Below are 17,294 nucleotides of genomic sequence, written 5' to 3' on the forward strand. Positions count from 1 at the left end.
AATTCATAGTTCCAAACAGATTTGTTTAAAAATTATTAATAAAAACTTTACGCAATGTTCTAATCTAAATATTGGAAATGATTTCCAAAAATGGTATATTTTTTTCATCCTCACAAAGTTATCACCAACATTTTTAGCCTTGATGATATTCTTTCGAAAAAAAAAACTGTCGAATTCATTCTAAAAACTGCTCGGACAGAAGTTTGTTTTCATTATCAAAAAAAACAGTGCACAAGACTTTTGAATTGTGATTTTCAAAAATCATTCTGTGTATATCCAGATCGTCGTTTAATCGATAGATACTTTTAAGGCGTAGATAGATAGAGGACGATTTAGCAACGAAACTGGAGTTTTATTAAATCATTCGAATGTTAGACTAAATAAGTCAGAAGTGACTACTTCACCTCAATACGTCAACAAAGGAATAACAGTTAATAACAATATGAACTGGTGAAAAACTCAATTTTATAATGAATCTGACGGAAAATCGTCTTCAGCAATAGGGTACATGATACCTAATTGCATCAAACAAAGCATTGATACGAAAATGACATTTAAATAAAAATTCAGCAATGCAGGCCTTCCAATTTAGGTAACTGCACCTCGCATATCCCGCCACACGCGCTCGGTGTTCTGAGTATCAGCATCTACGAAGCTCAATGAATGATTAAATGTCGGTTCAAACAGTTATATGCACGCCAGCAATCAGAAATTGTTGTTCCATCCTTAATTTAGCGCCTGATCATTGATAATGGGGTATAAGCATCCCTCTGGCGTACAGAGATTATGAAGATCTTTTGTATTGATCGTGATAAGACGGCCCTTGTTATAATTTCCTTTTTCCCAGTTTTGCCTCGTCTATTTCAACAATTTGTTCAACTCCCTAACCTAACCTAACCTTAACCTTAACCTAAACTAACCTAACCTAACATAATTTTCGAAAGAATTGCGAAGAAGCCTGTTACAAATCAAATACCTGAAAACAATAATTGTAGTAGTTTGGAAATATCTGTTTTTGCAATATTTTAACCCTCGTAAAATTTTTTTAGGGCTTGACCGACGGTTAATTCCAACGGACTTGTTTTCGGGATGCTCTAACCCCCTCCGAAGTAGAGGGTTGAAAAGTAAATTTATGATAATAACCTAATTTTGCCGAACTAAAATTTTTCCGTTTTACAAAATATGCGTTGATTTCGCGAGGCAGTGTATATCAAGAAAACGATATTAAAACAAACGACGCAAGTAAAACTTCCTGTTAACGAGATTCAATGTCGTTTTATTGTTAATGTTTCTAATCAAATTCTTTCATCTATTCGTTTAGGTGCGATTATCGTAAATCGGAACATCACCTCTTTTCTTATCTAATTTTTATCTTCTTCCTAACGTCTCCATTAAGTTAATCTTGTCGCGGTTAGTGGATCTATCACGTCTTTTATTAGTATCTCGATGTAAAAGCGGTGGAAATTAAATACCCTACGCGATGTTATTAAGTGTATTAGGTGAAAGATACGAACAGTACTTTGGAAAAGTACCACACGGCCGATTTTATAATACGTTTAAAGCTTTGAATTTGAAGTTTCACGGAAATGATTCGCTTCAGCACATTAAAGGCTCTTTAAGCGGCGAACGTTATGGTGAACATGGTCTAGCTAGTCAAAAGTAGTTTGCACGATTTAAAAGTGGTGATTTTGATTTGGAAATCGATGAACGTCCTGGGCAACCAAAAAAGTTTGAAGATGATAAAGAACTGGAAGCGTTATTCGATGAATATTGTTACCAAACACAAGAAGAGCTCGCGGAATCTTTGGGTGTCACTCCAGCAGCCATTTTAAAACGTTTAAAACCAGTTGGAAATATTCAAAAGCAAGGAAATTGGGCTCCACATGAACTCAAGCCGAGGACGTACGAAATTCTGCTGGAACTCAACAGAAGGAAGTCATTTTTGTATCGGATTGTTACTGGTGAACCATTACGACAACCCCAAGAGCAAAAAATCATACGTGAAATCCGGCCAACAAGTCAATTCAAAGGCAAATCCGAATATCCATGGCGCGAAGGTCATGGATCAGAAGGGTGTGCTATACTATGAGCTGCGGGTAAAACCATCAATGGAGAAAGCTACCGAACACAATGAAACAATGGATAGGAAATTTTGTTCTTACCCGCCTTATAGCCCAGATCTTGCCCCATCTGACTACCATTTGCATTTTAGTATCGAAGCATGTTTCCAGTCCGATTGATTTAAATTCCCAATTTATTTTTGATCTACGGTGGATTACCCATCGATTCGATGCTTTGACTGTTCAAAAACGATTTTTTTATTGGTTAATAACTTTCAATAACACCTAATAAATCAAATAAACGCACGCGTACCCCGGCCGTTTCCGACAATTGTACTGAACACAATCAACAAAAGTTGAATGCGTAATTCACACGTTTCAAGACAAGTTTCAACTTGTGATGATTCATTAGTTGAACAATAACATTTCGACTGGGTCAAAATTTTCTCACTACAGTTTTCATTCAACGTTGATCAACTAAACTTCACTTTTGAGAACGCGTCTTTAGTTTCGGGTTAGATCGATGGTTCGTCGCCTGTCACTATCTTATAGTCGTCTATGTTTCTTGGCACCAATCGACGCGAGCTTTTTTTGAGCGATTGTCAAATTTATGCCGTATCCGATGAAAACGAATACTTTTTGACGGCCAAACGTTCACGCAATATCGAATGTATGTGAGTGAAACTACCGTCCAAATGTGCCTTAATCTTACTGTATATCACGTGACTATCATTCAGTGCGACCACGATCAACCAAAATGAATGTTTCAAGTATCAGTACGTCCACCATTAAAAATGTCAAACTTCATTATGTCAGATGTGTCATATTCACATCAGTGTTGCCATATTTGAAAAGTTTAGTATCACAGTAAGGCCAATGACCCGTTTAGAACGCGCGGAACAGTTAACCTCATTTAAAAACGTCACAAATGATAAATGTATGAAATTTTGTATGGAATGGTCGAAAAACCGTTTCCGTTTTGAGATATAGGCCAGAATTTGTTCGAAAAGTGTTTAAAAAATAAGCAAAGCTCCGATTAAAACAGTACATTGACTCAAAAAACATAAATCCTTGCATACCTGGCCTATACAGATTATTTTCATTAAAAAAAATTTACACAATTATACATTAACCTTTAGTCACCTCGTTAAAGGTACGATAAATATAATTTCCATGACAATTTTCTGGCGAATTACTAAAAATGAAAACATAATCGTTATATTGTTATAATTTAAGAGCGGTATATTGAATAGCGAAGATGAATCCACCAGATAGAGATCCGATACGTCGATTTGGAAGGTTACATTACGACGATAACCGTATTATTATAATTTAACATGGTTAATATGTGAAAAATATAGTGCGGCGTTTGGAAAAAACAACGAATATCGATAATGATAGTCACCGAAACGCGGATCATTTTATTTTTAGCCAAAATAAAAATAATCTCCGATTCTGATACGATATTTTTTCATAAAATTAATGTTGGTATGTCTCTACTATAAGTCAGTCCACATCTGTGATTCCCAAAGCGGTACAGGTGGATCACCGGGGGTCCGCGCGAGACTCCACGGGGGTGTACAAGTTTCGAGCAATAGAAGATCATCTAAAAAGGTAGAAAGAAATCAAAAGCAACGATGATGTCTTAAAATATCTCATAACTGGAAAATCTTACACCAATTAAGAAGGGTGAATTTAACCTGGTGTTGAAGAGGTTTCGGAAACTGTTCTGCACAAATCTTCAGACAAATCTGGAGATAATTGATGAGGAGCTACTATTTGTGATAATTTTGCAGTCGAACACTCAATATTTAATGTCCTGAGTCACTTTTTCGATTGGTCAACTTTGCTTTTTGTGATATCAACTTGATTTGGAAATTGGAATCAATTCTAAACTTTTGTTTTATCGAAAACTGTTAGACCACAACGCAACGTTTCTCTTTTTTGAGATTTGGAAATTGGTACTGATGAAGTTCCAGCGGATCCAGAACAAATTTTGATAGTCAAGTTTATTACTACTAATCTAAGGTTGTTTTTTATCTTAAGATGGATGCCACCCCTACTCGAGGGTCACTAATTTATCGTTAAAAATAAGTGCGGAAATCGATAAATTGATTAGTTCTAAGCAACTTTTGTTTAAAGTTAGTTTCTTCGGGAATCAACACTTTTCGACTGATTAACTTTACAAAAAACATGATTATATGATTTTGGTAATTATACACTTTCACGGTAACCTAGTTTTTTGGTTAGGTTAGGTTAGGTTAGGTTAGGTTAGGTTAGGTTAGGTTAGGTTAGGGTAGGTTAGCTCTAGAAAATTTACGGCGGATTTATAAAAAAAAATTAGTAGAAATAGCTGGAATGAAAATTTCTCACAGTTTTACTGTTTTAAATCGTAAAAAAAAACGGTTTTGCAAAATAATCCTTCACAAAAAATTATGGTAATTATACACTTTCGCGGTCACCTGGTTTTTTGGTTAGGTTAGGTTAGGTTAGGTTAGGTTAGGTTAGGTTAGGTTAGCTCTAGAAAATCGAAAAATCGAAAAATGGATGGATTTTAACAATCTTGGTCTCAAAATGTTCCATTTTACGGCGGATTTATAAAAAAAAATTAGTAGAAATAGCTGGAATGAAAATTTCTCACAGTTTTACTGTTTTAAATCGTAAAAAAAAACGGTTTTGCAAAATAATCCTTTACAAAAAATTATGGTAATTATACACTTTCGCGGTCACCTGGTTTTTTGGTTAGGTTAGGTTAGGTTAGGTTAGGTTAGGTTGGCTCTAGAAAATCGAAAAATGGATGGATTTTAATGATCTTGGTCTCAAAATGTTCCATTTTACGGCGGATTTATAAAAAAAATTAGCAGAAATAGCTGGAATGAAAATTTCTCATAGTTTTACTGTTTTAAATCGTAAAAAAAACGGTTTTGCAAAATAATCTTTTACAAAAAATTATGGTAATTATACACTTTCGCGGTCACCTGGTTTTTTGGTTAGGTTAGGTTAGGTTAGGTTAGGTTGGCTCTAGAAAATCGAAAAATGGATGGATTTTAATGATCTTGGCCTCAAAATGTTCCATTTTACGACGAATTTATGAAAAACACGGGGTTAGTGGCTGAATTTGCAGTTTTTAATAGTTTTAAACCTTAAATAGTAGAAAAACGTTTTTTTTCAAAATATTAATTTTTTCACGTAAATTGCGAAAAAAAATATACGAACTTGATTCCACGACGTCAGAAACAGTTACGAAGGATTATATGTAGAAAGTCATTTTTTTTGCATTTAAAGTCATGAAACTGTAAAAAATATTTATTTTTTTTAATTTTCGTATTTTTTTTATAAATCAGCCGTAAAATGGAACATTTTGATACCAAGATCATTAAAATCCATCCATTCTTCGATTTTCTAGAGCCAAAAAACCACGTGAAAGTGTATAATTACCGAAATTTTTGATATAATAATGCAAATTTAGTTCACGTGACTGATTTATTTGCTTGGAATTCACATATTTCGTATTGCTGGACAAAAGCTCTTTCAAATAACATCAAGTTTTAAAAAAAAAATCGCTTAAGCAGAACCGGACTTACAAGTATTCTATTATAACAAAGTCCCACTCTCCCCTACCTTTGCGTAATTGCTCCGAATTTATTGAAGAATTCTATTATCGTATTTAACGTGCTACTTAATTGGTTAAATTTTATATTTCGCACTCCCTCTAATGGTCGATCTAGAATTCTGAATTTCCTGGCGATAATTTTATTTTCCACCCGGTATAATGCATTTGTTCATCACAAACATTCATCAAAAATTGAATATTGAAACGAAATAAAATTCGAGGAATCGAAATTTCCACACAAATAATGTGGCAGTGAACTTAAATATCATTATTCTGAAATATTTAAAATTAAAAAAAAAAAAAATATTTGTGTGGTTTATAATAAATCTTGACGATTTTTTTGCAGGTTGTGAACTCTCATGGGGTGATTGGTAGTCTAGACGAACACCAAGAAGAATGTTCTGCTTGTCTAAAAGGATCGTGCAGAAGTGTCAGTGGAATCTACACAAGACCCGATCTACCACCGGGTTATTCGCTGGTGGCACAAATACCTGCAGGAGCTTGCAGGATCTTAGTTCAGCAGTTGAAACATACCAGGAATTTTATGGGTAAATCGAATATCGCATCGTGATTTTAGAGATTTTAGTATTTGCACGAGTTATCACGATATTCTACTGAGCTCGTTGGAAAAAAACAGTTTTTCGTATAATGCCCGTCATCTAATAGAGATTTTCTCGCTTTTTAAAACCATAATCGGCTTATCAACGTAGATAAGTAACCCAGAGTTGTACTCGATAAAACTAGCGAAGATAATTTCAGTAAAATTAAATCCAACAATTTGTTGCTTCAAAGTTTTGTTTGTAACATAAAAACTAAAGTAAAAATTTGACTTGTTTAATGGTGAACGTACTCAGAACGAGTGTTACGCGAGCTGTTCACTCGCTTTGACTTTTGGTAATGAAGCACCATCTCTATCCACCGTGTTTTGCTGGTTTTTCGAATTAAATCATGGTCGGTACAAAAACTTATCCAACAAACATCAATTCCGTTACTTTTCAAGTAAAATTCCTTCACTCAAATCCTTATCAATGTATTGCGGTGTGTTCTGTAGTAAAACCGCTTCGTCGGGTAACTTATAAAAGGAGTTCGGTTCAAATATCTAAAAACTCGACTACCATAGGTGTAGAGATGAAATTTGTTGTTTCCTGTTTAGCCCGTCACTTCCATTTCCTTCTTGGTCTGTCTCTTTTCTTCTTTTTGTTTGCTTCGGTTTCCCATATCACCTCAACTCCTCCAATATGTATCCAAACCATCTCAACACTTGTTTTAGTTGTTGAGGCTCAAATATTTTAAAATATGTAGAGCGATCAAGCAGATTTCCTACCAAGTCTTGCGTTAGAAATTATATTTTATTGGTACTTGCGCATATCCTACATTTTTCTTTTGCAGCTTTGAAAGACATCAACGGATCTTACATCGTAAACGGAGACTGGAAATTGAGCAACAGTCGCGTATATAAAGGAGCCGGGACTAAGTTTGTTTACATCCGTCAGGATGAGAATTCTTTGGAAACGTTGACATCACCAGGTCCTCTAGCAGTTGCAGTTGACATAATGGTGAGGGTGATTTAATATCAGTTCTAATTATCTAACGATTTTCGAGGTGTTTTGTCACAACTCACCTGAAATATCATATCTTTATCTCTATTTGTAGATTTTTGTTCAATTGCTTCTCTTATTTCATCGATTTCTTTTGTTAGTTTCATTTACAAAGGTTATTATTTGATTTGATTGATTTGATTTGTTGCTTGGTGCACTCAAATTGGGTGTGCCAGAAGAAAAATGATTGGTGATAGTGGGTGCTGTCGATATACCTTTGAAAACAAACAGCAGAGACCACTAAGAGTTGTAGATGACCTTCGAAGAAGGTGATCAAATGTACTTGAAAAGATTCGACCAAAAACGTAGAGGTGATAATATCTCGACCTGGATAACCTGTATGGCAAATACGGCAGGTAAAATGACAATATCCAAAGGAAATTTCACTTGGTGCAAATAGAAAGACGATTGGAAACAACTATCCTATTGAAATCTCTTAGCGTTGCAGCACGAAACATGAAAATATTCCCAGTAATGACAATCAAAGACTCAAAATAGAAATACAACATCAGTACTGAGTGCTTGGTTTGGAAGAGTACTAAAAGATTGAGGCAAATCCCATTGAGGAAATAGCAACAATATTTGCAAATGATTTAGAGGAGATCTTCCAACTATATGAAGATCAAGATTGTGAAAGAGCATCAACAGATTGACCAAGGATTTGGCGTGATTACACTTGGCAACATTCAAAGTTACTCGAACCAAATCTGGCTTAAATGGGGTGCGAAAAAGCATCGATCTAGACGTCAATTATGTCAAAATATAAAGGGAAATCTAGTTTTTCGTCTCGCATTAAACTCTTTAATTTGTGTTTGATGATAATGATAAAAAAACTTGTGCTTCTATAGATTGTCAACTATCAGTCGAATCCCGGTATCAAATACGGTTACTCCCTACCGATTATTGCCGATTTGGCACCGCCGCTTATGAAACGACCGAACATAATCGAACCGACCGTTTTGGAAACGAAACAAATCGACAGTTTAGCTTTTAACACTTCTTTAACGCAAAGAGACGAAGCTAGACCTCCCATTCCGATACCAGTCATTCGAAGACCGAGATTAAGAAGAAAACATTTCACTTGGAAATTGACTGGACTCACTGCCTGTTCCAAATCTTGCGGCGGAGGTGAGTGTAGTCTTATAATTCAGAATTCGGGTTAATCACAACAATTTCCGAGTCAAATTTTCAAAATTCCAGGTTTGCAAAGTTACGTAAGAAGTTGCGTCAGAGATTTCGGACATTCGCAAGCACCTGCACCAGATAGAAGATGTTCCCATATTCATTCTCCTTTACCGGCACCTATAGCGTGCAATACTGATCCCTGTCCTCCTTCGTGGGAATTCCATTGGAGTCAGTGCAGCGTTTCGTGCGGCGAGGGAGTACAAAAATATACGCCTCAATGTAAAAGAGATTCTGTTGTTGTTAACGAAGCGTTGTGTTTGAAACCGAAACCTACCGCGCCAACCAGACCTTGTAAAGGAGATTTTTGTGATAATACCAGCGATAACGAGCTGCCGCGGAGTTTCAATGGAAACTCCGAAGATAAATATGATTGGGAAACTGGACCTTGGTCTTCGGTAAGTATCATTTCCATTATTTTTTATTATTTTCATAAATATAAGTGATGAACCAGTGAAAGTATGCTCAATAGGAGCTAAATCAGTACTGAATAGCGAAGACCAAGATCAATCCTGAGCACTCAGACCGAAAAAGGAAGACCCACATTATTAATTAATCATTAATAAGAAACACGAAGAACCAGAGCGTTAAAGGAAGACCAATATCATGCCCAAAAACATGAAGGAAGATCAGTCTAGTGCCTAAATAAGTCAAGGTACAATAAGCGAAACCCAGCAATCAAGACCAAAACCAAGATCGATCTTGAATAAGCGAGACCAAGACCCAAGACGATAGAGAAGATCAAAATCAGTACTGAATAGCGAAGACCAAGATCAATCCTGAACATTCAGACCGAAAAAGGAAGACCCACATTATTAATTAATCATTAATAAGAAACACGAAGATCAATCTAGTGCCTAAATAAGACAAGATACAATAAGCGAAACCCAGCAATCAAGACCAAAACCAAGATCGATCTTGAATAAGCGAGACCAAGACCCAAGACGATAGAGAAGATCAAAATCAGTACTGAATAGCGAAGACCAAGATCAATCCTGAACACTCAGACCGAAAAAGGAAGACCGACATCATTAATTGATCATTAAAAAGAAACACGAAGACCCATAGCGTAAAAGGAAGACCAATATAATGCCCAAAAACATGAAGGAAGATCAGTCGAGTGCCTAAATAAGACAAGATACAATAAGCGAAACCCAGCAATCAAGACCAAAACCAAGATCGATCTTGAATAAGCGAGACCAAGACCCAAGACGATAGAGAAGATCAAAATCAGTACTGAATAGCGAAGACCAAGATCAATCCTGAACACTCAGACCGAAAAAGGAAGACCGACATCATTAATTGATCATTAAAAAGAAACACGAAGACCCATAGCGTAAAAGGAAGACCAATATAATGCCCAAAAACATGAAGGAAGATCAGTCGAGTGCCTAAATAAGACAAGATACAATAAGCGAAACCCAGCAATCAAGACCAAAACCAAGATCGATCTTGAATAAGCGAGACCAAGACCCAAGACGATAGAGAAGATCAAAATCAGTACTGAATAGCGAAGACCAAGATCAATCCTGAGCACGCAAACCGAAAAAGGAAGACCCACATCATTAATAAGAAACACGAAGAGCCATAGCGTAAAAGGAAGACCAATATAATGCCCAAAAACATGAAGGAAGATCAGTCGAGTGCCTAAATAAGACAAGATACAATAAGCGAAACCCAGCAATCAAGACCAAAACCAAGATCGATCTTGAATAAGCGAGACCAAGACCCAAGACGATAGAGAAGATCAAAATCAGTACTGAATAGCGAAGACCAAGATCAATCCTGAACACTCGGACCGAAAAAGGAAGACCCACATTTTTAATTAATCATTAATAAGAAACACGAAGATCAATCTAGTGCCTAAATAAGACAAGATACAATAAGCGAAACCCAGCAATCAAGACCAAAACCAAGATCGATCTTGAATAAGCGAGACCAAGACCCAAGACGATAGAGAAGATCAAAATCAGTACTGAATAGCGAAGACCAAGATCAATCCTGAGCACGCAAACCGAAAAAGGAAGACCCACATCATTAATAAGAAACACGAAGAGCCATAGCGTAAAAGGAAGACCAATATCATGCCCAAAAACATGAAGAAAGATCAGTCTAGTGCCTAAATAAGTAAAGGTACAATAAGCGAAACCCAGCAATCAAGACCAAAACCAAGATGGATCTTAAATAAGCTAAACCAAGACCCAAAGCTATAGAGGAGACCAAAATCTTTGCTGAATAAGGAAGAGCAAGATCAATCCTAAAGATCCAGACCAAAAAAGTCAAAAATTACAGTTAAAGTGTTTAAGTAAAACCCAGACCATATGATCTTAGTCTTGTTCTTGCTCACAAGAGATTCGAAGATCTAGAAGGTATTGGTTAACCAGGTAGACTGTGGTACTATTACTAACCATATTTTAATCTAGAATTCCATAACCAAATTGAAGCTTCACAACGTCATAATATATCAATGTTGACGTTTCTCGGCATTTCGCAACGGTCTTTAAAGTAATCTTTTCATATTTTATGGATAATTTCAGTGTTCGGTAACGTGTGGTACCGGTCATCGAACTAGATCAGTTACTTGCCCGTCTGGTCGATGTTCATCTGAAGATAGACCGACACACGTGGAATACTGCGAAATGGAATCGTGTACTGCACGTGAAACGGCTTATCATTCGTCTGCCAGTAGATCAATATCGACGTGGTTATTGTCGGATTGGAGTCAGTGTTCAGAAGCTTGTGGTACCGGCATACAAACGCGTACGGCAGTATGCGGACTACAAGAAAAAGACGCTTGTCCAACAGAGACCAAACCCGAATTATCTAGAGCTTGTTCTAGTGAAAAACAATGTAATGCGCAATGGTTTAGCGGTAAGTATCAATTTATCTCATCTCAATATTTATATAGTCATCACCAGTATGTGATTACTCCAAGCGTCAGTTCCAATAAAACAGTTTGGTGTGGGTTGTGAAAGTTTTTGCTTTTCTAACTTCTTCATTTGAAATAAGTCATTTTCCACGCATGAAATTACTTGAAACAGACAGCAAAGTTTGACCAGTAGTGGACAATGCAATTATTTGTACTTCAATGCAAAAATTCACTGACGAGGTGTCTTCTTGGAGACGATTCTTTGACTCCTGTAGCTTCGATATTGGAATAACCTTTGGCTGGTCGGCTTACTTGGAAGGAATTCGGGAAATACTTTTATACAGACCTCTTGGTTGCCTTCGTCGTAACCAACAGAAGTGAAGACTCTTCCAGGCGTTGTTGGCTATGCCGAGCTTTTCCACTAGGTCAAATTGTAGGACTCTTCTTCGTAAATTGAAGAGTTTTGTTGGGTTAACGATAACCAGCTTCCACGTGAGCTCTGATTAGTTTTTCCAGAGTGGAAGAAGGAGAAGGCAGGAAGACTAGATCACATTCTGGGATTTTCCTTCGTGCGATAACCAACTTCTCCGTATATTGTGATTAGGTCTACGAAAAACTAAGTTGATTAACTAGTTAGGTATAAGCATTTCGATGATTTTTGTTGTCCTAAAATGGCATATCTTCTGATTAGTTTTCAATTTAGGAACGGTAAAAAAGTCGAGAGGAATAATGTCAGGTGAATGAAGAAGTTTGAGGATCAAATGGAATGTTTTCATTCACTTTTCTCCATTCTAGACTATTTGTAAACCGATTTGAAGCAACACCCAGTATATTTTCCCATTCTTTCAATAACTAGAAACGCTTTACTATGATGTAGATACTATTTTTCCATGTACAGCTTGTCCCATTACATCTGTTTTTTCCATGAAATTATTGATGAATTTTTTTGCAATTCAAGACCATTTTTGAACGATTTAAAGCAACACCCAGTATATTTTCCCATTTTTTCAATAACTGGGAACGTCTTAATATACAATAGTATCTATAATTCCATGTACAGCTTGTCCCATTACATCTGTTCTTTCCATGAAATTATTGATGAATTTTTTTACAATTTAAAACCATTTTTGAACGATTTAAAGCAACACTCGGTATATTTACCCATTCTATCAATGACTAGAAACGCTTTGGTATGATGAAGCTACTACTTTTCCATGTACAGCTTGTCCCATTACATTTGTTGTTTCCATGAAATTATTGATGAATTTTTTTGCAATTTAAGACCATTTTTGAACGATTTAAAGCAACACCCAGTATATTTTCCCATTCTTTCAATAACTAGAAACACTTTACTATAATGTAGATACTATTTTTCCATGTACAGCTTGTCCCATTACATCTGTTTTTTCCATGAAATTATTGATGAATTTTTTTGCAATTTAAGACCATTTTTGAACGATTTAAAGCAACACACAGTATATTTTCCCATTTTTTCAATAACTGGGAACGTCTTAATATACAATAGTATCTATAATTCCATGTACAGCTTGTCTCATTGCATCTGTTCTTTCCATGAAATTATTGATGAATTTTTTTGCAATTTGAGACCATTTTTGAACCGATTTCAAGCAACACCCAGTATATTTTCCCATTTTTTCAATAACTGGGAACGTCTTAATATACAATAGTATCTATAATTCCATGTACAGCTTGTCCCATTACATCTGTTCTTTCCATGAAATTATTGATGAATTTTTTTACAATTTAAAACCATTTTTGAACCGATTTCAAGCAACACCCAGTATATTTTCCCATTTTTTCAATAACTGGGAACGTCTTAATATACAATAGTATCTATAATTCCATGTACAGCTTGTCCCATTACATCTGTTCTTTCCATGAAATTATTGATGAATTTTTTTACAATTTAAAACCATTTTTGAACCGATTTTAAGCAACACCCAGTATATTTTCTCATTTTTTCAATAACTGGGAACGTCTTAATACACAGTAGTATCTATAATTCCATGTACAGCTTGTCCCATTACATCTGTTCTTTCCATGAAATTATTGATGAATTTTTTTACAATTTAAAACCATTTTTGAACCGATTTTAAGCAACACTCGGTATATTTACCCATTCTATCAATGACTGGAAACGCTTTGCTATGATGTAGCTACTACTTTTCCATGTACAGCTTGTCCCATTACATCTGTTCTTTCCATGAAATTATTGATGAATTTTTTTGCAATTTAAGACCATTTTTGAACCGATTTCAAGCAACACCCAGTATATTTTCCCATTTTTTCAATAACTGGGAACGTCTTAATATACAATAGTATCTATAATTCCATGTACAGCTTGTCTCATTGCATCTGTTCTTTCCATGAAATTATTGATGAATTTTTTTGCAATTTAAGACCATTTTTGAACCGATTTCAAGCAACACCCAGTATATTTTCCCATTTTTTCAATAACTGGGAACGTCTTAATATACAATAGTATCTATAATTCCATGTACAGCTTGTCCCATTACATCTGTTCTTTCCATGAAATTATTGATGAATTTTTTTACAATTTAAAACCATTTTTGAACGATTTAAAGCAACACTCGGTATATTTACCCATTCTATCAATGACTAGAAACGCTTTGCTATGATGTAGCTACTACTTTTCCATGTACAGCTTGTCCCATTACATTTGTTGTTTCCATGAAATTATTGATGAATTTTTTTGCAATTTAAGACCATTTTTGAACGATTTAAAGCAACACCCAGTATATTTTCCCATTCTTTCAATAACAAGAAACACTTTACTATAATGTAGATACTATTTTTCCATGTACAGCTTGTCCCATTACATCTGTTTTTTCCATGAAATTATTGATGAATTTTTTTGCAATTTAAGACCATTTTTGAACGATTTAAAGCAACACACAGTATATTTTCCCATTCTTTCAATAACTGGGAACGTCTTAATATACAATAGTATCTATAATTCCATGTACAGCTTGTCCCACTACATCTGTTCTTTCCATGAAATTATTGATGAATTTTTTTACAATTTAAAACCATTTTTGAACGATTTAAAGCAACACTCGGTATATTTACCCATTCTATCAATGACTAGAAACGCTTTGCTATGATGTAGCTACTACTTTTCCATGTACAGCTTGTCCCATTACATTTGTTGTTTCCATGAAATTATTGATGAATTTTTTTGCAATTTAAGACCATCTTTGAACGATTTAAAGCAACACCCAGTATATTTTCCCATTCTTTCAATAACTAGAAACACTTTACTATAATGTAGATACTATTTTTCCATGTACAGCTTGTCCCATTACATCTGTTTTTTCCATGAAATTATTGATGAATTTTTTTGCAATTTAAGACCATTTTTGAACGATTTAAAGCAACACACAGTATATTTTCCCATTTTTTCAATAACTGGGAACGTCTTAATATACAATAGTATCTATAATTCCATGTACAGCTTGTCTCATTGCATCTGTTCTTTCCATGAAATTATTGATGAATTTTTTTGCAATTTAAGACCATTTTTGAACCGATTTCAAGCAACACCCAGTATATTTTCCCATTTTTTCAATAACTGGGAACGTCTTAATATACAATAGTATCTATAATTCCATGTACAGCTTGTCCCATTACATCTGTTCTTTCCATGAAATTATTGATGAATTTTTTTACAATTTAAAACCATTTTTGAACCGATTTTAAGCAACACCCAGTATATTTTCTCATTTTTTCAATAACTGGGAACGTCTTAATACACAGTAGTATCTATAATTCCATGTACAGCTTGTCCCATTACATCTGTTCTTTCCATGAAATTATTGATGAATTTTTTTACAATTTAAAACCATTTTTGAACGATTTAAAGCAACACTCGGTATATTTACCCATTCTATCAATGACTGGAAACGCTTTGCTATGATGTAGCTACTACTTTTCCATGTACAGCTTGTCCCATTACATTTGTTGTTTCCATGAAATTATTGATGAATTTTTTTGCAATTTAAGACCATTTTTGAACCGATTTCAAGCAACACCCAGTATATTTTCCCATTTTTTCAATAACTGGGAACGTCTTAATATACAATAGTATCTATAATTCCATGTACAGCTTGTCTCATTGCATCTGTTCTTTCCATGAAATTATTGATGAATTTTTTTGCAATTTAAGACCATTTTTGAACCGATTTCAAGCAACACCCAGTATATTTTCCCATTTTTTCAATAACTGGGAACGTCTTAATATACAATAGTATCTATAATTCCATGTACAGCTTGTCCCATTACATCTGTTCTTTCCATGAAATTATTGATGAATTTTTTTACAATTTAAAACCATTTTTGAACGATTTAAAGCAACACTCGGTATATTTACCCATTCTATCAATGACTAGAAACGCTTTGCTATGATGTAGCTACTACTTTTCCATGTACAGCTTGTCCCATTACATCTGTTTTTTCCATGAAATTATTGATGAATTTTTTTACAATTTAAAACCATTTTTGAACGATTTAAAGCAACACTCGGTATATTTACCCATTCTATCAATGACTAGAAACGCTTTGCTATAATGTAGATACTATTTTTCCATGTACAGCTTGTCCCATTACATCTGTTTTTTCCATGAAATTATTGATGAATTTTTTTGCAATTTAAGACCATTTTTGAACGATTTAAAGCAACACACAGTATATTTTCCCATTCTTTCAATAACTGGGAACGTCTTAATATACAATAGTATCTATAATTCCATGTACAGCTTGTCCCACTACATCTGTTCTTTCCATGAAATTATTGATGAATTTTTTTACAATTTAAAACCATTTTTGAACGATTTAAAGCAACACTCGGTATATTTACCCATTCTATCAATGACTAGAAACGCTTTGCTATGATGTAGCTACTACTTTTCCATGTACAGCTTGTCCCATTACATCTGTTTTTTCCATGAAATTATTGATGAATTTTTTTACAATTTAAAACCATTTTTGAACGATTTAAAGCAACACTCGGTATATTTACCCATTCTATCAATGACTAGAAACGCTTTGCTATAATGTAGATACTATTTTTCCATGTACAGCTTGTCCCATTACATCTGTTTTTTCCATGAAATTATTGATGAATTTTTTTGCAATTTAAGACCTTTTTTGAACGATTTAAAGCAACACACAGTATATTTTCCCATTCTTTCAATAACTGGGAACGTCTTAATATACAATAGTATCTATAATTCCATGTACAGCTTGTCCCACTACATCTGTTCTTTCCATGAAATTATTGATGAATTTTTTTACAATTTAAAACCATTTTTGAACGATTTAAAGCAACACTCGGTATATTTACCCATTCTATCAATGACTAGAAACGCTTTGCTATGATGTAGCTACTACTTTTCCATGTACAGCTTGTCCCATTACATCTGTTTTTTCCATGAAATTATTGATGAATTTTTTTACAATTTAAAACCATTTTTGAACGATTTAAAGCAACACTCGGTATATTTACCCATTCTATCAATGACTAGAAACGCTTTGCTATAATGTAGATACTATTTTTCCATGTACAGCTTGTCCCATTACATCTGTTCTTTCCATGAAATTATTGATGAATTTTTTTACAATTTAAAACCATTTTTGAACGATTTAAAGCAACACTCGGTATATTTACCCATTCTATCAATGACTAGAAACGCTTTGCTATGATGTAGCTACTACTTTTCCATGTACAGCTTGTCCCATTACATTTGTTGTTTCCATGAAATTATTGATGAATTTTTTTGCAATTTAAGACCATTTTTGAACGATTTAAAGCAACACCCAGTATATTTTCCCATTCTTTCAATAACTAGAAACACTTTACTATAATGTAGATACTATTTTTCCATGTACAGCTTGTCCCATTACATCTGTTTTTTCCATGAAATTATTGATGA

The 17,294-nt window shown here is 34.5% G+C and overlaps 1 protein-coding gene across 2 annotated transcripts in view; it reads left to right on the forward strand.

The window, feature by feature from the left end:
* LOC130442934 (thrombospondin type-1 domain-containing protein 4) overlaps window positions 1-17,294 on the forward strand; it is a 258,268-nt gene that overhangs the window by 230,493 nt on the left and 10,481 nt on the right. For both annotated transcript variants that reach the window (XM_056777343.1, XM_056777344.1), the window contains exons 7-11: window positions 6,020-6,221; window positions 7,063-7,229; window positions 8,120-8,399; window positions 8,472-8,851; window positions 10,991-11,324. In XM_056777343.1, the coding sequence (XP_056633321.1) occupies window positions 6,020-6,221; window positions 7,063-7,229; window positions 8,120-8,399; window positions 8,472-8,851; window positions 10,991-11,324 (1,363 nt within the window). The remainder of the gene's footprint in view (window positions 1-6,019; window positions 6,222-7,062; window positions 7,230-8,119; window positions 8,400-8,471; window positions 8,852-10,990; window positions 11,325-17,294) is intronic.

The sequence above is a fragment of the Diorhabda sublineata genome, chromosome 4, assembly GCF_026230105.1.
Source record: "Diorhabda sublineata isolate icDioSubl1.1 chromosome 4, icDioSubl1.1, whole genome shotgun sequence".
Classification (NCBI taxonomy): Eukaryota; Metazoa; Arthropoda; class Insecta; order Coleoptera; family Chrysomelidae; genus Diorhabda; species Diorhabda sublineata.